This window comes from Trichomycterus rosablanca, chromosome 7 (assembly GCF_030014385.1).
Source record: "Trichomycterus rosablanca isolate fTriRos1 chromosome 7, fTriRos1.hap1, whole genome shotgun sequence".
Taxonomy (NCBI): domain Eukaryota; kingdom Metazoa; phylum Chordata; class Actinopteri; order Siluriformes; family Trichomycteridae; genus Trichomycterus; species Trichomycterus rosablanca.
Genome location: NC_085994.1, coordinates 16,677,362 through 16,704,824, shown reverse-complemented (window position 1 = coordinate 16,704,824; position 27,463 = coordinate 16,677,362). Strand labels below are relative to the sequence as shown.

Genomic DNA, 27,463 nt, shown 5'->3' with positions numbered 1-27,463 from the left:
CCTTCTTTTAAACTAATACATTGTTAAAGCACATTTGTATTTTATGACAGATTTCAATTCATTCAAATCTTTTAGGGTAAAAGTCACAGTACATCTTGACTCGGCAATCTTTGCCCACTTTTCCTTGCAAAAGCACCTTAAATTCGTCAGATTGTCAGGGCATCTCTTGTGAATAGCCCTCACCACATTACCCCACAGACTTTCAACTGGATTCAGGTCTGGTCACTGGTCACTATCTTTTTTTTTTGCTTATTAATGTATACCTCCAGTGCATATATCCACTTTCAAATTAAACTAATACAATTTTCCTTTTGACTTTGTACCTATACCTATGACCAAAGTGTGTATTTATAAGTATAAAGTAAGGTATGTTTAAATTAGGGGAAAGGTATTCAGTGGCTACAAATAAATAATATTAATATTTTGCTGTTATTGTTTGACATATTTATGATATATAAATAGAAATAAATATATTTTTGCATAATTGCGGTTAAAATCGACCCATTCATCTGGGCAAGTTTAGTACAGTTTAGTTAAATTTTCTGTCTGTTGAGGTTCAGCATGTTATTTGTATGTCTGTGAGGGTTTTCTTTATTTATCTTTTGTTATTGTTATTAACCTGTCATAAAACATCATGTATTATATAAATGATATGAATGCTCAGAACAGTTGCCATCTAATGCTGTAACAGTATTATCAGGGTCAACGTTTATTTTATGTAATGTCATAAAAGCTTATTGGCAGATGACATAGGCTATTTGGCATTACATGCTGTCATAACGATTACCTGTACTGATAATACTGACTGAAAAGAAAGTGTTAATGGTGACTCAAATAGTTGTATCACTTTTTGTACATTATTCTTGTTTTTCAGGTTATTTGTTGGTTGAACTTCCTTATCTGGAGCAAGTGGAATTAAACAACTTCAAACCGTGGAGAACATCAACAGACCAACCATCATCCTATCCAGTCAACAAAGGGAGCAGCTGTCTTTGGTTCACCTAGAGAGTTTAATCACAGTTAAACATGATGACCATGATGACCCTGTTGATGATACTGATGACGCTGATGCTCACAGTCAGCTCAGCTTCCAACAGACCTTCATCGTCTGCATCTGTAACATCATCCGTATCCTCGCCAAGGATGAAGCTTGTTTACAAAGGTCTGTTGGAGGCTTTAGATATTTTGGCTCCTGTTAGAAATCTGTGTGTTGGTATGTATACTTAATTGTGTGTGTATTGCAGATCTTCAGAAGATTAATGGAATAAAGAGGTTTGAGTTGGATCGGTCCTGCTGTTTCAGTGCACTCTTATTGGATGAGGAGAGGGGCCGGCTGTTTGTAGGAGCAAGGAACTACCTGTTATCACTCAGTCTGGATAACATTTCTAAACAAGAACAAAAGGTAAGCTTGGTAATGAATAAATTATATATAATTATATATATTAAAAAGATCCCTAAAGAGTGAAATGAATCACTTTTAATCACTTAATTACATTGAAGTGGCAAGTCAATACACATTGAGGGAGTGTCCAGGAATAACTTGGCAGCAATCAATGGCAAACTTGTCTGCAAAGTACACAGTATATATACATATATACAGTACATACAGTGTATATATATATATATATACAGTGTATCACAAAAGTGAGTACACCCCTCACATTTCTGCAAATATTTCATTATATCTTTTCATGGGACAACACTATAGACATGAAACTTGGATATAACTTAGAGTAGTCAGTGTACAACTTGTATAGCAGTGTAGATTTACTGTCTTCTGAAAATAACTCAACACACAGCCATTAATGTCTAAATAGCTGGCAACATAAGTGAGTACACCCCACAGTGAACATGTCCAAATTGTGCCCAAATGTGTCGTTGTCCCTCCCTGGTGTCATGTGTCAAGGTCCCAGGTGTAAATGGGGAGCAGGGCTGTTAAATTTGGTGTTTTGGGTACAATTCTCTCATACTGGCCACTGGATATTCAACATGGCACCTCATGGCAAAGAACTCTCTGAGGATGTGAGAAATAGAATTGTTGCTCTCCACAAAGATGGCCTGGGCTATAAGAAGATTGCTAACACCCTGAAACTGAGCTACAGCATGGTGGCCAAGGTCATACAGCGGTTTTCCAGGACAGGTTCCACTCGGAACAGGCTTCGCCAGGGTCGACCAAAGAAGTTGAGTCCACGTGTTCGGCGTCATATCCAGAGGTTGGCTTTAAAAAATAGACACATGAGTGCTGCCAGCATTGCTGCAGAGGTTGAAAACGTGGGAGGTCAGCCTGTCAGTGCTCAGACCATACGCCGCACACTGCATCAACTCGGTCTGCATGGTCGTCATCCCAGAAGGAAGCTGACGCACAAGAAAGCCCGCAAACAGTTTGCTGAAGACAAGCAGTCCAAGAACATGGATTACTGGAATGCCCTGTGGTCTGATGAGACCAAGATAAACTTGTTTGGCTCAGATGGTGTCCAGCATGTGTGGCGGCGCCCTGGTGAGAAGTACCAAGACAACTGTATCTTGCCTACAGTCAAGCATGGTGGTGGTAGCATCATGGTCTTGGGCTGCATGAGTGTTGCTGGCACTGGGGAGCTGCAGTTCATTGAGGGAAACATGAATTCCAACATGTACTGTGACATTCTGAAACAGAGCATGATCCCTTCCCTTCGAAAACTGGGCCTCATGGCAGTTTTCCAACAGGATAACGACCCCAAACACAACCTCCAAGATGACAACTGCCTTGCTGAGGAAGCTGAAGGTAAAGGTGATGGACTAAACCCAATTGAGCACCTGTGGCGCATCCTCAAGTGGAAGGTGGAGGAGTCCAAGGTGTCTAACATCCACCAGCTCCGTGATGTCATCATGGAGGAGTGGAAGAGGATTCCAGTAGCAACCTGTGCAGCTCTGGTGAATTCCATGCCCAGGAGGGTTAAGGCAGTGCTGGATAATAATGGTGGTCACACAAAATATTGACACTTTGGGCACAATTTGGACATGTTCACTGTGGGGTGTACTCACTTATGTTGCCAGCCATTTAGACATTAATGGCTGTGTGTTGAGTTATTTTCAGAAGACAGTAAATCTACACTGCTATACAAGTTGTACACTGACTACTCTAAGTTATATCCAAGTTTCATTTCTATAGTGTTGTCCCATGAAAAGATATAATAAAATATTTGCAGAAATGTGAGGGGTGTACTCACTTTTGTGATACACTGTATATATATATACACACAGCCATAACATTAAAACCACCTCCTTGTTTCTACACTGACTGTATATTTTATCAGCTCCTCTTACCATATAGAAGCACTTTGTAGTTCTACAATTACTGACTGTAGTCCATCTATTTCTCTACATATGTTGTAGCCTGCTTTCACCCTGTTCTTCAATGGTCAGGATCCCCACAGGACCACCACAGAGCTGGTATTCTTTGGGTGGTGGGTCATTCTCAGCCCTGCAGTGACACTGACATGGTGGTGGTGTGTTAGTGTGTGTTGTGCTGGTATGAGTGGATCAGACACAGCAGCGCTGCTGGAGTTTTTAAATACCGTGTCCACTCACTGTCCACTCTATTAGACACTCCTACCTAGTTGGTCCACCTTGTTGATGTAAAGTCAGAGACGATCGCTCATCTATTGCTGCTGTTTGAGTTGGTCATCTTTGAGATCTTCATCAGTGGTCACAGGACGCTGCCCATGGGGCGCTGTTGGCTGGATATTTTTGGTTGGTGGACTATGCTCAGTCCAGCAGTGACAGTGCGGTGTTTAAAAACTGTCACTGCAGTTCTGAGAATGATCCAATACCCAAATAATACCTGCTCTGTAGTGGTCCTGGGAGAGTCCTGACCATTGAATGTATTTGTTAGAAGAGCTAAGTCAAACCCCGACAAACCATCCCACACTCACTCATACTTATTTAAGGAATTGTAAGATTTGAATATGACTAAGCTGTTGACAGTAACAAACATCAAAAGTAGGTATTAAAACCAACTAATCTTATTATCCTTACTAATCTTTTAACTACTGATGTGTGGGCGTCCCCTGAGGCTCTAACTACTCAGAGAGCTCAGAACTTTAGATAATAGGATCTAAAAAACAAAGCCAACCTTCTTTTAATTAACCATAAAGGAATAAGTGAGCTTTAAATGATTTGATGTGTTTATTGTTATGTGGATAGTTTTGTTTAAGGAGATGATTTGGATGTGTGCCATTTTTGTGTAAAGACTCTGTGATCTAGGTGTAATTAAAGGGCGTTTTCACACCTGTTAATCCCTTGCCTGAGCAGAAATAAACACTGAACTTAAAAGGTGAGTTTCAACATGAGTAAATCATTAGGAACTCAATAATACTCTTAATTTGCTTCAGCTGTGTTATATAAACACCACCCATATATTCAAGTCTTCTAGGTGTGTTGCAACCATGGTGAAAACTAAGGAGCTGTCATACTAACCAACAGAGCATAGCATTTCATTTTACAACTAGGGCCTTAAGACACCGTTGGAATTATTGTCCAGAAGTTCCAAACTTTTGGCGCAGCAGCAAACCTGCCTGGCCATGGATGAAAGCCGAAAATTGCGCCCAGAAGCAATCTTATCAGGACAACAAAGAAAACCCCCTGTGTTATGTAACTGCAATAAACTTACAGGATGACCTGATAAAGGCTGGGACAAAAGTGTCAGAGGCAATCATAACATTACATAACAACCAAAGACTTCATGATTGGGCTTCACGACCAAGAGGCGTACTGAAATACACCAGAAGGAATCTGGAATTCCTTTGGATTGGTATTTTTGGTCATTTTGAACAAAAGTTTGAAAACAGCATGCATTTAAGTGCTTGACTGATCCAATTGCCATTGTGGGTAAACAAACCACACACAAGGTTTCATTTAAGGTGGCACCTGAGGTTATAACTGTTGATTTAGATGGTGTTAAAGATCTTCTCATATCTTCCAGCTGATTTACTGATTTACTTAGCGCAGTGTGCCAATAATAGAATGTTGGATTTTCATTTTCATATCTGTAAACAGACATATCAGAGATTAGATTACTGTGAAGGGCAAGAGCATGTCTGTCTAAAGACCACACACATATCTGTACAACATGTCAACATGTCATGTTTTGTGCACTTACAGTACAGAAGCTTGCACATCTAGAGATAGTAAATGGGCGGGTTGGTGTGCATGGGTGCCCCTGGCTGTGTATTTTACCTACATTATATTGCAAGAGAATGTCCCTCTGGCTACTGGACAAGTCACACTCTGCCTAGGTCATGACCTGTGCCTAAATTCCACCCTAACCGGTAACCCCTCTCCCTTTTACAGATTTTCTGGCCAGCACCTGTGGAGTGGAGGGAGGAATGCAACTGGGCAGGCAAAGACATCAACGTAAGTTTCTTTCCTGTAACAAACATGAACTAATCAGCTTTTTCTTTCTAATGTTTAACAAAAAACGTCATGTACAGTGACAGAGGGGTGACAAATTAATAATAAAAAAAATAACACTAAAAAAGGTGCTTGGTTGTTGCAGCAGTTAATTACATTAGCCCAGTACTTTTGAATTCACAGCGCTGCCATCAGCCGTCAGGTGTCTACTTACAGACATGATTGACTAGCTTAGGGAAGATGGCCGAGACTTCATGATGGATTGGACTACTGTCTAGGGTGTATTACTGCATTGAGCTCAATGATTCCAAGGACCCTGATCCTAATAAAGTGTTGATAAACCATGAAAATATAATTAATGAAAAACGTAACATAACAAGTACAGATGTCCATGAAGTCTATGATATGTCTATTATTATTATTATTATTAATATTATTATTAGCAGTAGTATTGTTATAATTATATCTATTATTAGTAGTAGTAATACTATGGGTAAAAGTATTATTATTATTATTATTTTTATTATTATTATTATTACGAGTAGTAGTAATAGTAATAATAGTATACTTCTTCTTTTCTTCTTCTTTTCTTCTTTTTCTTCTTTTTCTTCTTCTTTTTCTTCTTCTTCTTCTTCTTCGTCTTCTTCTTCTTCTTCTTCTTCTTCTTCTTCTTCTTATTATTATTATTATTATTATTATTATTATCATTATTATTATCATTTATATAACAGCACAGCAATACCTGCATTATTTGTTTGGAATAAGGGAACTTAATTAAGCTCACTAATAACACACTTATTAGCTGAAAATGCTAACTAATATGAATTATTAGCAACATGGTGTTTTTTACAATACTCAGTCAGGTTAAAGAAAAGAGAATTGCATGGGTTGGACTTTCTATTTCCCATGGCTGGAATAGAATGGAATGATTTGTAAAACTCAATATTATTCTTTCCAACCCCCTCTGCTTCTCTTGCTAGACTTATCCAAAGGGGTTTTTGGATGTTAGAACTGATTTATTTGACACATGTAAAGAGCCATAAACAAAAATCTTTATGAGTGGGTTTAATGAATCAGAATCTGTGGTTATTATTTTTTTTTTTTTGCAACCCATTATTCAGCTACTGTATTATCAGTCAGTTAGAACTGTACATCAGATAAATCCTGTAGGATAAATCTTCATGAATGGATTTTGTCTGGGTACATTAGTAAAACTCTCACTAAATTTTAAAGATGGATGTGTGGAATGAACTGCAGTTCAGTAAAGTTATGAAGTATGCAAAGTGTATTCCACAATGCTGCTCCCATCTACACCAATTAAATAATTTACTTTTCTTTTTTTTACCCAAGTTTTCCAACTGGCTGTTTAAAAATTAGTGCATGAGAAACAAACAAACAACACCGAAAATTTAATAACCAAAATATCAATTATTTTCACCTCCCTGTAAGTTATTTATACACACCTGCATGCCTGGTGTCAGCTGCACTGGTCTCTGGTGTAAAACTAATTGAGTTATGCTTACCAAGTTTTCTAGGAGTACTAAGTAAAACTGATGCCGTGCATTAATATTGACAATCACAGTTTACCTACCAGGCACAATACACATACCATATAAACATCTCTGTATGATACCAATGTTTACTGTAGTAATAAGTTAAAAAAGACTCAAAAGCTCATCTGCCCGTAAACAAAAACTTCTTGATCTCAGAATAAATTCTTGACATGCTTTGCTGATGTACCGACCCTGTGCAGTTGTTGCTCTGCCTGGATTCAGACCATCAAAGCCATTTTTTGGGTTTCATGTAGTATTTCAATTGGGTGATGCTGAATCACAGTATTTTACATAAGTGTATATGAATGAAAGTCAAATAAACTGGCTTTAAGCACCATTAAGAAATCTGTTAAGAAATTAAATCAGTACATCAACACATCCAAGTGGCACCATTTTCAAGTTAAACATAAATTCCTGGGCTCACTATTTTACCCAGCAGTGCCCTCTCATGCCAAAGATAGACCTAATTATTACCTGCTTTTTTGTAGTCGTTTATCGTAGTCAGGATTGCAATGGCTCCAAACCCCCCTTAAAACATGAATTGCAAGGAATATGTCCTTTGCAGACTATCAGTCTATTGCAGATTTAACCAGTTACAAACACCCAGGGCAATATAGCACCAATCTACCTCCAGCAGGGCGGCACGGTGGCTAAGTGGGTAGCTCTGTCGCCTCACAGCAAGAAGGTCCTGGGTTCGATACCCAGGTGGGGCAGTCCGGGTCCTTTCTGTGTGGAGTTTGCGTGCTCTCCCCGTGTCCGTGTGGGTTTCCTCCAGGAGCTCCGGTTTCCTCCCACAGTCCAAAGACATGCAAGTGAGGTGAATTGGAGATACTAAATTGTCCATGTGTTTGATATAACCTTGTGAACTACCGTTCCTGTCATGAATGTAACCAAAGTGTAAAAACATGACGTTAAAATCCCAATAAACAACAAACAAACAACCTCCAGCATTTTTGTGAAGCCTGTAGAAAAGACCCATGCAGATACGGAGTATTAACAGGCATTGACCGGAGATGAAGATCAAACCCAGGTCCAAAAGGTCACTATGTTGCTTACAGACACTTCATGCTCTGTTACTGCCTTTGCCTTTGTTGGTTTCACATAAAGCGATTCATTGTCAAACACACATAAAACGGATGTGTGTGGGTTGGGTGTGAGAGCTTTACAGTGATTTCACTCTGGAAGTCTCCAGCGTAAATACAGGGTGTGTTTTAAGTCATCTAAGTGTGTTTGAGGTGAGGCTGGGATCTGTTCTAAAGTGGGGACCTGACAATAATCAGCTGATGCTGAGAAAGGTTGAGATTGACTTGGCAAAGATTCTCTTTCACACGGAGAGTTCATATTCAGTTCACTGACCCATGATGTGACCTTTATTATTAGTAGGTGGCTGTGTCAGACACCCCACAGCTAGATTTGGACCTCCATGAAGACAGGCTAAAGTCTTCTAATCTACTCTTAACTCAATATATATCAGTGTATACAATTAAAAAATAAAGTAGGAAAATAACAATAAAATTTTAATTTAGCTTTGGTAACATCTTTAGCCTGATCTGATTCATGTTTGGTGCCACTGAAAACACAAGGTAGAATGCACAGTGAGAGAAGCACCACTATATCACTGGTCAATACCCACTCATTCATATCTAGGAGCAACATAGAGTTGTCAATCAATGTACCACATGGTTTTAAGAATTGGGGGGTAATAGTCTACATGGACAGCATAAAAAACTTGTGACTGAAATCAAATCGAAATTCGAGGATCAAACCCAGGTTCCACAAACCTCATTTAGGGGGGAAAAAGTCATTTATTACGGTAAACAAACTTCCCTCATTTATTCCCTCAGACAGATGTTTTTTTTGTTTTTTCTTCCATAAAACCCCCTTTTTGTCTGGAAAAAAATCTAATCTATTGCATATTTTCTCTGAGAGTGTAATTACTTAGGAAATGGACACACTGGACATCAGAGAGTGACATAACAAGGCACTCATGCTCATTTACTTGTTATAATAATCTAGTAGGATGACACATTCTAAGCCTCGTTAAAAATTGCTCAGCAAACTGCTTAACACATACTGGGTATTAACTTTTATTTAAGCATAGTTCAGATCTTTCCCCATTTTTTCCTTTGCATATTCCTGACTCTTTGTGCGCTTTGTGTTGTGGATTTTATTTCAATTCCATGGCCACAGGTGTATAAAACCAAGCACCTAGGCTGCTTCTACAAACATTAGTGAAAGAATGTGTTGCTCTCAGGAGCTCAGTGAATCCAGCGTGGTACCGTGATAGGATGCCGCCTGTGCAACAAGTCCAGTCCAGTCATGAAATTTCCTCACTACTAAATATTCCACAGTCAACTGTCAGTTGTATTATAACAAAGTGGAAGCGATTGGGAACGTCAGCAACTGAAGTGGTAGTCCACGTAAAATGACAGGGTGGGGTCAGCGGATGCTGATGCGCATAGTGCGCAGAGGTCGCCAACTTTCTGCAGAGTCAGTCGCTACAGACCTCCAAACTTCATGTGGCCTTCAGATTAGCTCAAGAACAGTGTGTAGAGTGCTTGATGGAATGGGTTTCCATGGCCAAGCAGCTGCATCCAAGCCTTACCAAGCGCAATGCAAAGCGGCAGATGCAGTGGTGTAAAGCACGCCGCCACTGGACTCTAGAGCAGTGGAGATGTTTTCTCTGGAGTGAAGAATCACGCTTCTCCGTCTGGCAATCCAATGGACAAATCTGCGTTTGGCGGTTGCCAAGGGAACGGTACTTGTCTGACTGCATTGTGCCAAGTGTGAAGTTTGGTGGAGGGGGGATTATGGTGTGGGCTTGTTTTTCAGGAGTTGGGCTTGGCCCCTTAGCTCCAGTGAGAGGAACTCTTAATGCTTCAGCATACCAAGAGATTTTGGACAATTTCATGCTCCCAACTTTGTGGATGGCCCCTTCCTGTTCCAACATGGCTACGCACCAGTGCACAACGCCAGTGCACAATGCAAGGTCCATAAAGACATGGATGAGCAAGTTTGGTGTGGAAGAACTTGACTGGCCTGCACAGAGTCCTGACCTCAACCCGATAGAACACCTTTGGGATGAATTACAGTGGAGACTGCGAGCCAGGCCTTCTCGTCCAACATCAGTGTCTGACCTCACAAATGCACTTCTGGAAGAATGGTCAAATTCATTCCCATGAACACACTCCTAAACCTTGTGGGAAGCCTTCCCAGAAGAGTTAAAGCTGTTATAGCTGCAAAGGGATTAATAATGGGATGTCAGTCAAGTTCATTTGCGTGAAGGCAGACGAACGAATACCTTTGGCAATATAGTGTAGTTGCCATATTGTAATGCCCATCAATCTACTGTACTTTTATTCACCCACCATGATTAAGTAAAAATATGTTTTAGATTTTTTAGAGAAGAAAAGAAAGGTTGGGAAGGGCACAGTTTTTGGGCATTAAGTCCAACAAGCTAATTGTGGCAAGGGATTTATCAGGGCAAGGATATAAAACAATATCCAAGGTTTGAATGTTTCCAGGACCACAGTAGCCTTAATCATTTTTAAATGGATAAAGTTTACCAGAACTTTGAACCTTCCTACAGTTTGGCCATTTAACCAAATTGGGCATCAAGACAAGAGCCTTGGTCAGGGAGGTAAGAAAGAAACCAATGGTCATGCCAGTATAGCTGGAAAAAACCTGTTGGACAGAGAACCAGCTCTTTAGCACTCCATAAATCTGCTCTTTATGGCAAAGGGGAAAAACAAAAGTTAATGTTGAGTACAGACTAAATTTGAACAGTGGGAAATTAAGGGAAAATGTCCAAACTTGTGATGTTTACATAATTATTCATTGTTAACTGGAACATCACAACATTATAGGACTACAACAATTAAAATGGTTGTAAGTGGAAAACAGTGCAAGAATAAACTTTACTCGAAAACTTTACAAATGCTTTAATTAATTAATTAATTAATTTAGTTGCAAGTATATACATTTTCTTTACATGGCAACCCGTAGTAAATCAAGGGTTCTGGTACACATGGACTTTGCTTTTCTGAAGCCATGGCTACATCATATGCACAGTCACACAAGGATTTGTTGTTCAGGCTAATATAAAGGACAAAGGCTAACGTTTACATAACCCACTCAGTAGGACGTACCTCAGACACACATTATCTCTAACCATAGTTCACGGACTGACTTTGTCTTTGGTCTCTTGCTGTTTCTTTTTCTGTCTCTTTGGCTTAGGGGCTTTTTAAAAAAAATCCCACACATACCCCCACCTCTTACCCTGGCTAATTGCAAGCTGTAAACCTATCAAAAAAGAAAAGAGGGAGGAGAGAGAGAGAAAGAAATAGGGAGAGAAACAAAAAGAGATCCAAAGTACAGGTTGACTTCAGTTTAATTGGCTTGGTCTGAGCCCCCAGAAGTGCAAACACTCCATGCGGAGCAATAAACTCAAAGTTCAATCATTGTTCTCGTTGAATGTTGGGTACTGGATCATGTCGCTGTGTGAGCCATTTGTTGGAGTGTCGAAGCATATGACAGCCAACCAAAATGCACAGCCACGTCATCAGCAGTACGTGTACACCTGCTTGTTACTGCAACTGTTCAATCAACCAGTCATGTGGCAGCAGTGAAACGCATAAAACACGGATCAAGAGCTTCAGTTTCTGTAAATACAGAATTATGCTCATTAAACATTTGAGAGACTGGTGTAAAGATGTCAGAAATGGTGCAACAGTCTTTAGACTTTACAGTAAATAGTGGGGAAAAAAACTTTTCTAAGAAGACTAGTCAGAGAACCTGGTTTAAGCCAACAGGGAGGCTTCAGCAACTCATATAATTTAAAATACTCTAAAAACCAATTAGCAAAAAAAGCATTTTAGCGGGCACAAAGTGTTGAAAAAATTCTCTAAAACGGCAGAAAACCTCACTAAGGTCCAATATGTTAAGGTGTTTTTATCAGCATGTCAAAGCAAAAATTGTAATTCATCAGACAAGGCAAGGTTTGTCCAATCATTGTCTGGTTATAACGAACCTGTGCCTACTATAGCTTTACATTTCTGTTAGCTCTGTTAGCTTGAGACTGTTGGGGGCGGCACGGTGGCTCAGTGGGTAGCACTGTCGCCTCACAGCAAGAAGGCCCTGGGTTCGATTCCCAGGTGGGGCGGTCCTTTCTGGACATGGTGCATGTTCTCCCAGTGTTTGCGTGGGTTTCCTTCGGGGCTCCGGTTTCCTCCCACAGTCCAAAGACATGCAGTCAGGTTAATTGGAGATACAAAATTGTCCATGACTGTGTTTGACATTAAACTTGTGAACTGATGAATCTTGTGTAAGGAGTAACTACCGTTTCTGTCATGAATGTAACCAAAGTGTGTAAAATAAATAAATTAATTAAGACAGTGGTCCCAAACCCCCAGGCCGCAGACCGGTACCAGTCCGTGGGTCATTTGGCCACACAGAAAGAATAAATAATTAGAGATTGCTACAAAAGCAATTACATTTCCAACACTCTTCAGGTGTTTTTGTCCCCAATCACCACTAGGTGGAAGCAGCGTCTCGTTGCAGCAAAAAAAGCTCAAGATTCACACTGGCTTTCCATTCTATAGTTAATCTCTTTTAAAATCCTTCCGCCCCCGCCGGTCCGTGAAATTATATCTTATATGAAATTGGTCCATGGTACAAAAAAGGTTGGGGACCACTGAATTAAGAGACCGTTGGGCCACAACACCACCCACCCTCTCAAGCCTTCATGTGTTGTACATTCTAAGATACTTCAGAATCACTTCTCGCCACAGTTAAAACGATTGTTTATTTAGAGTTACAATAGAGTTACAATGGTCTTTGTTAGACCACCTTAATCAACACAGGATTTATTCTTTTATTTATTTTTTGGCACTATTATTTATGAACTATACAGACTTTTCTGGGAAAAGTGAGTGAATATTATTGCCCTATAAATAGCATTCTTCATTCTTGTGGTAAAATGAAAGCAAACTCTCTTTAAAACTGCTTTAAATCAGACAGACTGCCTGGATTTTGGGAATGAACAAAATGGGTTCTGCCGCATAATCGAGTGAAAAAAGTCTATAAGCAGCCCATAGCGTCATAGCTTTTTTCAAAAATCAAAGAAGCAACCAAAATATTTTGAATCCTGGATAATCGTCTACATTTTAGTTAAGGGATTTTTATGGACATCAGCTGAGCTATACAACCCAGAATAGCCGCTAGACTAAAATAGAACATGATGTCATTTTAAAGCTGTGTATTTAATCTTATCATAGGGAACCTTGAGAACAGACAAACTGCAGAATCAGAGAAGACAAACAGACTGAGATACTACTCAACAAAGACACAACAGTGAGAGATTATGAGAGAAAAGATGGTGAGCAGTAGGGAAATTAGTGGCATATTTAATACAGGAACCCGGTACCTTCTCAGTTATCCACAACCTTTTTTTCATATCCCATAGACAACTCACAGGACACAGAACCATTATGAAAGACTTAGGAATTCAGCAATGGTGGTATACTTCTCACATCTTATTGCAAAACTTGACACTTAAACTTGCACTTTTTGTGCACAAAACTGGTTTTAAAACCTGTACAGTTGCTCAACTTCAATTCTAGGTGTAACACACACCTCTACGTTAACTCCCTTCACCGTGAGTAGGAATCCATTTGTCTAGTTCTTTGTTTCCTCCTCATTTGCTCTGGAGGAATAGATCACGTTAAGGTCAGTGATCTGTCTCCTTCAGTCCCCTGAGGCTTAGAATGAAAGCTGATGGTGCTAAGACAGATGCATGGCCGTCACTGAGTATGCGAGCTGACCCCAATGAAACAGATGTAGGGAGGTTCAGGTCATTTTCTGGAGGTAATGTTCCTTGGAGCAAATTGATGAACTTGATAAGAAGGATGTGATTGCTTAAAAGGAAGGAAAAAAACACAAATGCATTTAATAAGACAATAAAACATATTGGTATAGGTGTGTATAGGTTACTCTTAATTACAGCAGACCAAACCTAATGTGTTGGGTATATGATACCATATGCAAGAAGTCGAAAAAAGTTGAAAAAATTATCTAAAACGGCAGAAAACCTCACTGAGGTCCAATATGTTAAGGTGTTATCAGCATGTCAAAGCAAAAATTGTAATTTATCAGACAAGGCAAGGTTTGTCCAATCATTGTCTGGTTATAACGAACCTGTGCCTACTATAGCTTTACATTTCTGTTAGCTCTGTTAGCTTGAGACTGTTGGGGGCGGCACGGTGGCTCAGTGGGTAGCACTGTCGCCTCACAGCAAGAAGGCCCTGGGTTCGATTCCCAGGTGGGGCGGTCCTTTCTGTGTGCATGTTCTCCCAGTGTTTGCGTGGGTTTCCTCCCACAGTCCAAAGACATGCAGTCAGAACTGAGCAACCGGCCAATCGTTGCTCATACAGCCACTCTGCTTCGAACCGGTGAATACTCAGAATCCAGCCCTGGTTGCAGCGTGTCTTTTTACCGCTGCGCCACCCGAGCGGCCAAGAACAATTGTTTTAAAAAATGTTTAAAAAGTTAATGAAATCCATGCAATTATTTTTTTATTGATTTCTTTTGTTTTTTTATCTGGCTGGGCTGGGTGGCCACATGAACAACCATTGGCTGTTGTTGAGGGTGGGATGAGCTAAACCAGGGTTACTCATAACTGGTGCAATTACGACCTCTGCTGGCTGATTGATGGCGCCTGCGCAGAATTGGGGAATAATCCTGATCAGGGTGTGGCTCTCCGTGCACAAGGCTGATCCACATATGAACTCGCCTCATGCAGGTGAAAAGAGGCAGTTGATACTGCGCATGTGTCGGAGGGGGCGTGTGTCGGTTGTGAAGCGCCTCAGTCAGCAGTGGAGGGTTGTATCGGTAGAGGTGAAGTGTAACGCAATCAGGGTAACTGAATATGACTAGATTAGGGAAAAGAAAAAGAGAAGAAAAAATTTTATGATTACAATTTTTTTTAGTCTTTTTTAGTGCTAATTTCTTACGTTGAAATAAGTTACTTTAACTCGTGATCTCTGTCCTTGTTGTGTTAACAATATAACAGCTCTTCATTTGCTTGGTTAATTACCTATTTAATTACCTATTTAAGTTACATTATTTCTTTATTCATGTATTTATTTTACTGAACATATTCAATGGAGAAAGAATGCATTGACTACTGTATTATAAATGGATTTATACTAAATTATATAAAGCAAGAATTTTTAATTTAGAATATTTTTTTCCCCAAATATGTAAACGTTATATACAAATAAATCAAGTTCTGGATATCAGAAAATAAAAAAAAAAGTTTTATTGTACACATTCATATCAGTTAAATTAGTTTGATAATTTGTGAATGAAAGGTTTATCTAACCACAAATCCCTTAATGACAAGTGCAATACATTCGCATGCTCTCAGACGTATGTTGAGAAAGCTAAGATGATAGCCAGCAGCCTTTTAAAAACAGTTGCAGGATGACTTAAAAGCAGCAGGAACAGCAGTTACACATTGAAAAACAGAAACACTGCAATACTGTCAAAATGAAAACAGAACTTTTTTGTGATGGACGTAACCCTTCTGTTATATCCTATAAATGTATTAAAATAAAGAACACTAGCAAAAAAGCCTTTTTAACTAAAATAAACATTCTATCAATATTGATTTAAGGCTTAACTTATTCATCAGGCTGTGTGCAGTGGCTTTAACTCTTGATGCTTTGGTGGCTAGTACATTCTTTTCTTTTAAATCCCCCCATGCTCCTCCTCTCTATTTCCCCATCCATCCAATATCCCTTCATCTCTCCCCTGTGGAATCTGCCCTTGTGTTGTCGTAGTGATACAAAGAGTCCTGGGAAACATGGTAAGCTCCACTGAGCACCATCATAAGTGATTAAAGCAGTGTGTGTGTGGGAAGGACAGGGAGATAATGTACGATTCAGGTTCCACACTGAGCGTGAAAGTCAACTTATCATCATGGTTACCTGTTACAATGCTCTTAGTCCTCAAACAGACTTAACAAATATAAAGACATAAAAACAATGCACCAGTTAATGTTGTGTATCCAGATGTACATGGATACACGCTGAATACGTCTTTTGTGTCTTCTTATGAACTGTGTGAATTATTCACATCATTTAGAGTGATGTGTGTGACTTATGTCTGTCAATATGTGTGTGTTTTGCAGACGGACTGTGTTAATTATGTAAAGGTGTTACATCACTTTAATCGCACTCACCTGTATGCCTGCGGGACAGGAGCCTTCCATCCGACCTGTGCTTATGTGGAGGTTGGACAGAAGTTGGAGGTAAATGTTTGTGTGTGTGTGTGTGTGTGTGTGTGTGTGTTTGTGTGTGTGTGTGTTACAGAGAGAGAGAGAGATTGTCATTGTTACTATTATTTGTGTTACTATTAGAGATTGTTGTTACTGATTAACAGCAACTGTTATTAGTATAATGTTGTTAATCAGTAACAATTATCACTGACTCCTTATAACAACATAATACTGATGATAATTAATCGTTGTTACATTGTTCTTACCATTAGAGATTGTGATGATATTACTATTATGTTTTGTTGTTACTATTTGTGCTGCTTTTATTGTTGCTTTTTATATATTTTATTATTATTATTATTATTACCATTATTATTATTATCTTCTTAATTCGTTTCTTAAATCTGTAAACGCCTTGGCAATTTCCAAATGTTGGAATGTCAATATTTGAATGAATTGAGTTGGGAGAGAGAGAGAGAGGCTGCAAGGTCTCCTTGACAAATACTCTAAAAGTCCTTTACCTTTTCCCGCTCTCTTCTTTTTTTGCTCTCTGCAGGATCATGTGTTTCGGTTTGATCCATCACTTATTGAGGAAGGTAAAGGGAAAAGTCCATATGACCCGCGCCACAATGCAGCCTCTGTTCTGGTTGGTAAGTAGTTTTGTACACAGCTGTGTAACTTAGAGGACCTTACAGTGTATCAAGTGACCACTAAGACCATGAATGTTTATTGACCATGTTGAATCAAAAACATCCCATATCAGAAAAATAATCCCAACAATCCCCGCACTCAAATATTTTAATGTTATATATGATTGTTTACTATAATTTTAATGTCATGTTTTACACTTTGGTTACATTAACGACAGGACAGGTTGACACAAGATTCATCAGTTCAATCTCAAACACCATCATGGCCAATTTTGTATCTCCAGTTCACTTAACTTGCATGTCTTTGGACTGTGGGTGGAAACCAGAGCTTCCGATTGCGTTATGCTTCCTCTCTACTGCTGCTGACCTCCATTCCTGACCAAGGAGAGCCATAACTAACACACACACACACACCCTCCAACATTATTTTTACCTGCACGAGAAGAATTGATATGGGGTTCAGTCTTACACATGGAGAATCATGCACTCATCTCTGTTATCCCTCGCCTCTGATGCAGACACCATCGATCAGCCAGTTATGAGGAATCCCCTCCGGCATCCAAACCAGCACATGTTACAAGCTGATGTTTACACAACAAATTAAAATGAACAAAACTAAATTATGCTCATTGTTTATTTATTTTTTAAATAATAGTTAACATTCTGGTGAGCTAATAAATATGTACAATCCCTGCTTTTTTACTTTTTTCTTGTAAACAAACTCTATAACATGTAAGCAATGTGTACTTTACTATCAGTAAATAAGTGACTAATTTTAATTTTAAAGGTCAGGGCTTCTTTCACAAAAGTTATTTTTGTGTTTTGTGTTACTGTTGTGTTTCTTAGGTGATGAGCTTTATTCAGGTGTGGCGACTGACCTGATGGGACGAGACTTCACAATTTTTCGGAGCCTAGGACTGAAACCTTCCATCAGGACTGAACAGCATGACTCTCGCTGGCTCAACGGTGAGTGCTGTTCTGTATGTGTGTGTTGATGTTAAAGGTACTTGTTAAAGCTCTTTAATTAGAAGCTTAATGGTTCAAACTGGCTACAACTGCCCTGTATTGTACATAACCCTGTACATGAAAGCTTGAATTACTTACTATCAATTTTCACCCCCTAATAGATGTTAATGTCCTATGTGACCTATACTGATAAATCCCAAATCTGTTAGGTGACATGAAACTTTAATCCAAGGTTAGTCTAAGAAGTGTTTGCTCACTTTAGTCTTGATATTCAGAAACCTGTTGATACTGTAAGATACCTCACATGTTAATAAAATAGTTCTGGGTGTGTTTGTGTTTTTTTACAGAGCCGAAGTTCATAGGTGGTTTTGCTGTTCCGGAGAGCGAAAACCCAGATGACGATAAAGTCTTCTTTTTCTTCAGAGAAACTGCTGTTGAAGCACAAGGCTTTGGCAAGGTCACTTATGCTCGGATCGGCCAACTGTGCAGGGTAATCAACCATCAACACCAGTACTTTATGACCTAAGCACAAGTTGATTAAAAGTAATTTGGGATATTCCGCTAGCACAGCAGTGCTGGGATTCTGAACTCCCTGAGTTTGAATTTCAGCTCTGGTATCGATTGCCTGGGCACCCCCTTGCAGGCACAATTGGTCTGCTGGGTGGGAAAAAACTGTACTAATAAGTGGGTGGAGTCTTCGATAAGTGGGTGGGGTCTTCGACATTGGACCCTGGTTAGTAACCCGAGGCGCCTTTACAGAGGTGGAGGAACGCAGAGCTCAGTGTGTGGCTCTCTGGGGTCCAGCAGCGGAAGACTCATTGGCTATGCTAAATTTGGGAGAAAAGGAAGAAAATCCATAAATAAAATAGAAAAAAAAAGTGATTTGACAATTATAATTGTGAGAACTTGTAAATGGGTATTAATTGTGTGTGTGTGTGTGTGTGTGTTCTAGAATGACATGGGAGGGCAGCGCAGTTTGGTAAATAAGTGGACAACATTTCTGAAGACTCGACTCGTCTGCTCTGTACCAGGCAACGATGGCAGTGAGACACACTTTGACGAGCTCAGTAAGAACACACACACACACAGAGATTAGCTCCTTTTATCAAACATACACACTAGTGTCAGTGTAAACATTGATGGCTGGAGGTCATGTTTACTCGTCTTTGACCTAAGTATTAACCTTTAGGAGACGTGTTCCTGCTGCAGACGCGAGATCAGAAGAATCCACTCATCTACACTGTCTTCTCTACTTCCAGGTAAGAGGAGGTTACAGTTGGCCGAATAAACATTAATTCATTCATTGTCCGTTTTACCACCATTTATACTACAGTATACTATATTAGGGGTTGCAGTGGGTCTGATTTACTGGGCGAAATGCACCACCCCCATCTAGATAGGTCACCAGTCCATCACAGGGCCAACACACATACACACATTTATACACATGTCCTTGGACTGTGGGAGGAAACCCACACAGACAAGGGGAGAACATGCAAACTCCACACCAAAAGGACCCAAACTTCTTGCTGTGAGGCAACAGTGCTACCCACCAAGCCACTGTATCACTCCCCAATTCATTAATGCCATGGCAATTTATTAATTATTACTTTTTATTGTGGTTTAAGCTTGTCTAACTGCTCATTTGTTGATAAGTTAAGCAGTATATAACTGCATTTAGTGTATTTACATAAAATTACACAACTGTATGTACAAATTTTATCCATACAGATGTTTTATGTTGCTAGAAGCTCTATAAATGCTCATTGTCAGATTTGTTATATTAAATATTTCATATAATTTGCTTATATGCAATATATTAATATTAATAATATTTAAATATCAGTTTTACTTATTTAATTAAAAAGGTTAATACAAGAAATAAAAATGTAAAAATTATTTAGAAGCCTAAACTATGGCATTACTAAAAAGAAAAAAAAAAGGGCCCATACTTGAGATTTTAAAACCAAGGCCACAGAGCTCAAATGCGAACAAAGAGTGCTACCTTGGTCAATACATAAACCAAATGTCTCTTAATATTTTATCAATACTATGTTGCTTTCTTTTTCTGCAGTAGCGTATTTCGAGGCTCTGCGGTCTGTCTGTACACGATGAACGACATCCGCAGGGCGTTTCTGGGGCCATTTGCTCATAAAGAAGGACCCAATTACCAGTGGGTGCCCTTCCAGGGTAAAGTCCCTTACCCTCGACCAGGCATGGTAAGTTTTTTTTATTTCCTTTATTTTGTTTTCCGAATGTTTGTAACATGAGTTGTGACATGAATTCTCTCTCTCTGCTTCTTATTCAGTGTCCCAGTAGAACATTCGGCAGTTTCGAATCCACCAAGGGCTTCCCAGATAATGTGATCCAGTTCGCACGTCATCACCCTTTGATGTATAACCCAGTGACACCGCTAGGTGGACGTCCGATCTTTCTGCGCACCGGAATCCCTTACAGCTTCACACAGATTGCTGTGGACAGAGTCAGTGCTGCTGACGGACACTACGATGTCATGTTTATCGGAACAGGTCAACACCTTTTCAGTACTTTTCATTTGATTTTTTTGTTAACACCACTTTATCCCGGTCATGGTTGCAGTGGGTCTGGTTCCCCCGGAATCACACATTTTTATTTACATTTAGCAGACTTACAGTATACAGTCTAAGCAATTCAGTGTTAAGGGCCTTGATCAAGGGCCCAACAGTGCCTGGGGTTTGAATCAGCAACCTTCTGCTTACTAGTCCAGTACCTTAACCACTAGGCTACAACTACCAATAGCCAGTAGACACACTCATTCACAAACACTTACACCTAGGTGGGACTTTACTGTCTTAACCTGGCTGTGGGAGGAAACTGGAGCTCTCGGAGGAAAGACATGTGGAGGACATGTAAACTCCACACAGCAATGACCCGAACCGCTACACCTTGGAGTCGAACCCAGGACCTTATTAGTGTGAGGCGACATTGCTACCCACCAAACCACTGTGCCACCACACATCCTGAACAGAATGCCAATCTATTGCAGGGCATCTCCCTCAGATATAACCAATCATGTCTGTATGTAGATGCCTGACTGGCTGATGGCACCACTAGGGATTTGAACCCTGGATCCCAGCTAGCACAATTTTACTGCCACACTCAAACACTATCTTTCAAATACTTTCAATTAAAATAGAGTAACATTAATAAAGTAAGAGTATCTGGAATACTGACATGTAGTAATTTCTCTGTTATAGTACTGGCTTTGTTCTTTTTCTATAGATGTGGGCACTGTGTTGAAGGTGATCTCTGTGCCAAAGGGGAGCTGGAGCTACACTGAGCTGCTTCTGGAGGAGCTGCAGGTCTACAAGGTAAGTGTGACTGTGGGTGTGTAGGTCAAGAATCATTACACTGTGATAGGATAGTGGCTACCACTTTTTGCCCGGTCAATGCTTAAATAATTGTAATTTTGTACCAGTAGTATTATGGAGGGGCAAGCCGTAGCCTAGTGGTTAGGGTACTGGACTAGTAATCGGAAGGTCACTGGTTCAAGCCCTACAATGGCGAGGTTGCTGCTGTTGGGCCCTTGAGCAAGGCCCTTAACCCTCAATTGCTCAGACTGTATACTGTAACAGTACTGTAAGTCGCTTTGGATAAAAGCGTCTGCTAAATGCTGAAAATGAAAATGAAATGAAAATATATAAAAGGTACTAGTCCCTAGATGGACCCCTGAGGAAGGGGTGCCTGTCTCTTATAAAGAAGTGGATGCTTACATAAGTGCATAAGTGAGTTCTTCAAGCAATCATTAAAAACTGAAATCTCTTATTTATTAGGGATTCCAACCCTGTGCTTTAGCATTCCAAATTGATGCACTTTGAATTGAGTGGACATAGTTTGAAAAGGCACTCATCTGGGTTTATAAGGGCCCACAATTTACACTGCGTTGGAGGAAAAAACCCCAACAAATACATACATTTCAAGGAAATATTTGTGGATCTCTGCGATCAAATTTTTGCAAGGCATAGATCAGGGCAAGGATATAAAACAATATATAAGTCTTTAAGTGTTTCCAGGACCACAGTAGCACCAATAATTCTGACATGAAAGAAATTTGGCACAATTTCAATTTCAAGAAGGAGCTAAGAATGAACCAATCTGTCTTTCTAAAAGAGCTCCAAAGGCTTTGTGTAGAGATTGAAGAACCTGTTGAATGGACAACCATCTCTAAACCACTCCATAAATCAGGCGTTTATGACACAGTTAAATACAAAGCATATGTTTAAGGCACATGATTTCTCCAAATCATGTCAGCTTTTACATCTTTTTAAAACTCCAGTTTAAGCAACATCAATGGACAAATCAATGCCCTTGAAGGATGGTACTTATTGTATCTTTTGATGGATGTAGTTTAAATACCATTTGAATGGCAAGTGGCTTTGGAGCAAGATTCTGAAGATTTCTGCGTGTTCCAGCCAAAGCCTAGACTTAAACCCCATCAAACATCTATGAAGACCTGAAGGTGGCAGTTCACAGATGCTCAGCATTTTAAATTAGTGTGACAAGACCATTTAAACGTTGAACAGACTCATTTCGTTTTTTCTTTACAGGATTCGTCATCAATCATCAACATGCAAATCTCCTCCAAACGGGTAAATAAGTCTTGTCTTTTAGCAGCTTTGAAAGTCCTCTCTTTTACTACCATATTTACCAGTGTCCATATAGTAATAGGCTCTTATACAGTCTAATTGCAGTCAAAATTGCAACTCTATATGATATAAACGATGCCAGTTCTAATTACTGACTTTTCCAATCACCAATGTACACCAACTAATGTACAAAATTAATTATATAAAATAAAGTAAACTGTCCTTTATAAGGTCCTTTCCTGTTTTAGCATGACTGTGCCTCTAAAAACAAGGTAATGAGTCTGCTGTGTGAGAACTCCATTGACCTTCACCAAGCCCTATATTTAACCATATTAAATGGCTTTGGTATGAAATAGAATGCCAAATCCAAGCCTTTTTGATTCCACAGTGCCTGACCTCACAAATGCTTTTTATTACTGAAAGTCCTACAGACATACTTTAAATGTTGTGGAAAGCTTTCTAAGAAGAGTGAAAGCTGTTAAAACTGCAAAAGGGGAGGTTAGAGTTCATATTAATGATTTTGGAATGGGATGTTCAACAAGCTCATGGTCAGGTTTCCACATACTTTTTTGCTGTTTAGTGTTGCTATAGGTCAGCTGTGTATTTTAAGAAGCAGTGTAATAACAGCATTTGTCTTTTTTTCTTTCTAAACGAATAAGGCAAAATCAGCACTTTCTGATCCATTAACTTGTGAAACATCCTAAGATCAGTTTTTAATAATAAGTAATAATTTCCATTAACAGTAACACTTTATGTCGCCCCTTTACTTTTTCTTCTTACAGCAACAGCTGTACGTAGGCTCAGATAAAGGTGTGGTGCAGGTGCCACTGCATCGCTGCAGCATGTACGGAAAAGCATGTGCTGAGTGCTGCCTGGCCCGAGACCCCTACTGTGCCTGGGACGGACACACATGTACTCGCTATCTGCCCAACACCAAACGGTACACACTGCACAAAAACTGGTTACTTAGTATCTAACCACACTAATGATGCTTTAATGATGCAGTTTACACAACCACTGATCTTAGTGACATATTAAATGAAAATCAATTTGTCTGCTGTGTGTGTGTGTGTGTGTGTGTGTGTGTATGTGTATGTGTATGTGTGTGTAGGCGCTTCCGTCGGCAGGATGTGCGTAATGGTGATCCCAACACCCTTTGTTCAGGAGGTAAGCCTGCACTGTCTTTTGTCCTCTAGAGGGCAGTGTCGCCTAACAAGAGTGTTGAACCAAATTTACCAAGACATTTTAGCACGTTAACACGTATTATCCAGTTCAAATGTATCTATTCCTGTATTGTTAAAAGCTGTTTTTCCACATCAGATATTTAGGTCCATTTCTTTTGTGCTTTTACACATGACGCCTATGCGTGCACTGACCATTAATAACCTGGTAAATGAGCAAATGTGACAGAATGAAAAAGGCTTTGTTTGCTTAAAAGTGGACATGCTTGGTTGTTGGTGTTTTACTTGTTTGTTTATGTTATTAACTACAATAATTAAAATTTCAGTTGTATACAAATATCAATAAGTAGGCCTCCCATGGGGTACAGAATATCAGAAATGTGCTTCAGAAGTTTAGAAGTTAGTGGGAGCATAACCGACTCCCTTATTATAATAAAAACATAAAACCATAAAACATAAAACTCCACAAAAGTATTCACACCCCCACCAAATACATAATTGCACACACACAATGACCCATCTTAGAGAAAGTATTCCCATCCCCTTCAAATTCATACTTGCATACACAATATTACATATCTCATATTTTAGTATTCAACCCCCCACATACTCGACAACTGCTGAGCGGCAACCACACTCACATTTTCCATTTTCCTATTGCGATTCACAATTCAATTCCTAGCTGCTATCAAATTATAATTTACTGCATGGCAGCTAACAACATAAAATATGTCAAATTGTTCAAAATGATGCCAATCATTGGTAATGTAACTGTAGTGTTAAGTGTATGCATCATAACTAAAATGTTAATGCAATGTTCTGTGCCATGTAGACCACCAAAGGCAGCGAGTTGTGGAGAAGAAATTGTATGCAGTAGAGGGCAGCAGCTCATTCCTTGAGTGTATCCCCAAATCACTGCAGGCTCAGGTTACCTGGACCTACCAGAGACCCAACAATGCCAGAGAAGAGGTGAGAAATAGTTAGGGGGTGAAAAGATACAGTGTATCACAAAAGTGAGTACACCCCTCACATTTCTGCAAATATTTCATTATATCTTTTCATGGGACAACACTATAGACATGAAACTTGGATATAAGTTAGAGTAGTCAGTGTACAGCTTGTATAGCAGTGTAGATTTACTGTCTTCTGAAAATAACTCAACACACAGCCATTAATGTCTAAATAGCTGGCAACATAAGTGAGTACACCCCACAGTGAACATGTCCAAATTGTGGCCAAATGTGTCGTTGTCCCTCCCTGGTGTCATGTGTCAAGGTCCCAGGTGTAAATGGGGAGCAGGGCTGTTAAATTTGGTGTTTTGGGTACAATTCTCTCATACTGGCCACTGGATATTCAACATGGCACCTCATGGCAAAGAACTCTCTGAGGATGTGAGAAATAGAATTGTTGCTCTCCACAAAGATGGCCTGGGCTATAAGAAGATTGCTAACACCCTGAAACTGAGCTACAGCATGGTGGCCAAGGTCATACAGCGGTTTTCCAGGACAGGTTCCACTCGGAACAGGCTTCGCCAGGGTCGACCAAAGAAGTTGAGTCCACGTGTTCGGCGTCATATCCAGAGGTTGGCTTTAAAAAATAGACACATGAGTGCTGCCAGCATTGCTGCAGAGGTTGAAGACGTGGGAGGTCAGCCTGTCAGTGCTCAGACCATACGCCGCACACTGCATCAACTCGGTCTGCATGGTCGTCATCCCAGAAGGAAGCTGACGCACAAGAAAGCCCGCAAACAGTTTGCTGAAGACAAGCAGTCCAAGAACATGGATTACTGGAATGCCCTGTGGTCTGACGAGACCAAGATAAACTTGTTTGGCTCAGATGGTGTCCAGCATGTGTGGCGGCGCCCTGGTGAGAAGTACCAAGACAACTGTATCTTGCCTACAGTCAAGCATGGTGGTGGTAGCATCATGGTCTTGGGCTGCATGAGTGTTGCTGGCACTGGGGAGCTGCAGTTCATTGAGGGAAACATAAATTCCAACATGTACTGTGACATTCTGAAACAGAGCATGATCCCCTCCCTTCGAAAACTGGGCCTCATGGCAGTTTTCCAACAGGATAATGACCCCAAACACAACCTCCAAGATGACAACTGCCTTGCTGAGGAAGCTGAAGGTAAAGGTGATGGACTAAACCCAATTGAGCACCTGTGGCGCATCCTCAAGTGGAAGGTGGAGGAGTTCAAGGTGTCTAACATCCACCAGCTCCGTGATGTCATCATGGAGGAGTGGAAGAGGATTCCAGTAGCAACCTGTGCAGCTCTGGTGAATTCCATGCCCAGGAGGGTTAAGGCAGTGCTGGATAATAATGGTGGTCACACAAAATATTGACACTTTGGGCACAATTTGGACATGTTCACTGTGGGGTGTACTCACTTATGTTGCCAGCCATTTAGACATTAATGGCTGTGTGTTGAGTTATTTTCAGAAGACAGTAAATCTACACTGCTATACAAGTTGTACACTGACTACTCTAAGTTATATCCAAGTTTCATGTCTATAGTGTTGTCCCATGAAAAGATATAATAAAATATTTGCAGAAATGTGAGGGGTGTACTCACTTTTGTGATACACTGTATGTATAAAATAAAGGAACTGATAAATCTTAAAGTAGTAGGTAATTACATGTAAATTAGACAGTTGTAAAAACAAATTCCTAGACCTCCCTACTTTCGTGTAGTCCCAAATGATGGCAGTCTAATTTTATGTTGTGTGTATTCATAGGTGCGACTGGATGACCGCATAATTCAGACAGATCGAGGCTTGTTACTACGCCGTGTGTTGCGCAGAGACGAAGGCACGTACCAGTGCCACGCCATGGAACACGGATTCACCCAAACGCTGCTCGGCATCACGTTGGAGGTTGTTCCCACAGCAGGCCCAGTGCCCAACTCTCAGAGCTCTGCTCAAATCCAGGGACAGTCCACCAATCAGAAGCTCTGGTATAGAGACTTCATGCAGCTGGTCGATCATCCCAACCTGAGCACCGTCGACCAAATTTGCGAGCAGGTGTGGTCCCGCAAGCACCAATCGGACAAAAGCATGGCTGATGCTGCCAATGAGGCGCCATCTCTCAACCCTCTGCACACAGCCAACAAAAAGTGGAAACACCTAAAGGAGGTAAGGAAGGGGAGGAACCGCAGAACACACGACGGCAGACCTGCACCTCGAGCGCCTCGGAGTGCAGGGGAGTAATGCGGGCTGGAGGAGGAATGGAGAGAGAGACTATAAAAAGAGAGATCACTGGAGTTGGACAAAACCACACAGCACATCTTTGTAGTGACTATTTATGATATTAGGCTGTTGCCACCATTTTCCCACAATACACTCCGCCCCTACATCCCCTGCACCTACACACTCCACGAATACCCATTTTTCCACCCCATACTCTTACACAGTTTGCCCATACACTCCACACTGCATCCATTAGATGCTTTACTGGATCTTTTAGGATCCAGTTCAAATCTGGTCCTTGATTTTTTCATCACTGGTTGTTCGGCAGTGCAGCTAAGTCTTGGTTAAAAGAAAGACATAATATATTGTTCCTTCTCATACATTATTAATTCGTGCATCTCTTAATATTCTAAGCTTTACTTCCTTACTTCCACCTGTTTTGGGCAAGCCCAAATTCTCCCAATGGGGAGGTTTCTCCCAATTCCCATTCATTAGGTTGTAGCTTCTGTTAGATTAAGCCCGTTCACACATGAATGTTTAACCAGGCATTAAGGAGCATTTTCTATGTGTAAAGATTCCAAATGCGGAGTATATGGTATCACAACCTAGTACAACTGCAAGGTAAATACTGGGTG

The 27,463-nt window shown here is 40.2% G+C and overlaps 1 protein-coding gene across 1 annotated transcript; it reads left to right on the top strand.

Moving 5' to 3' along the window:
* Nucleotides 1–1,057: 1,057 nt before the first annotated feature.
* On the top strand, nucleotides 1,058–27,118 carry sema3b (sema domain, immunoglobulin domain (Ig), short basic domain, secreted, (semaphorin) 3B). Its single transcript, XM_062998451.1, has 17 exons — nucleotides 1,058–1,162; nucleotides 1,245–1,402; nucleotides 5,329–5,391; nucleotides 16,132–16,251; nucleotides 16,775–16,868; nucleotides 17,715–17,834; nucleotides 18,182–18,324; nucleotides 18,787–18,901; nucleotides 19,024–19,093; nucleotides 19,912–20,053; nucleotides 20,143–20,362; nucleotides 21,096–21,184; nucleotides 22,421–22,462; nucleotides 23,242–23,399; nucleotides 23,571–23,626; nucleotides 24,473–24,609; nucleotides 26,379–27,118. Exons 1-17 carry the CDS (start codon nucleotides 1,060–1,062, stop codon nucleotides 26,847–26,849), a joined length of 2,301 nt encoding a protein of 766 aa, XP_062854521.1. The 5' UTR covers nucleotides 1,058–1,059; the 3' UTR covers nucleotides 26,850–27,118.
* Nucleotides 27,119–27,463: the final 345 nt, after the last annotated feature.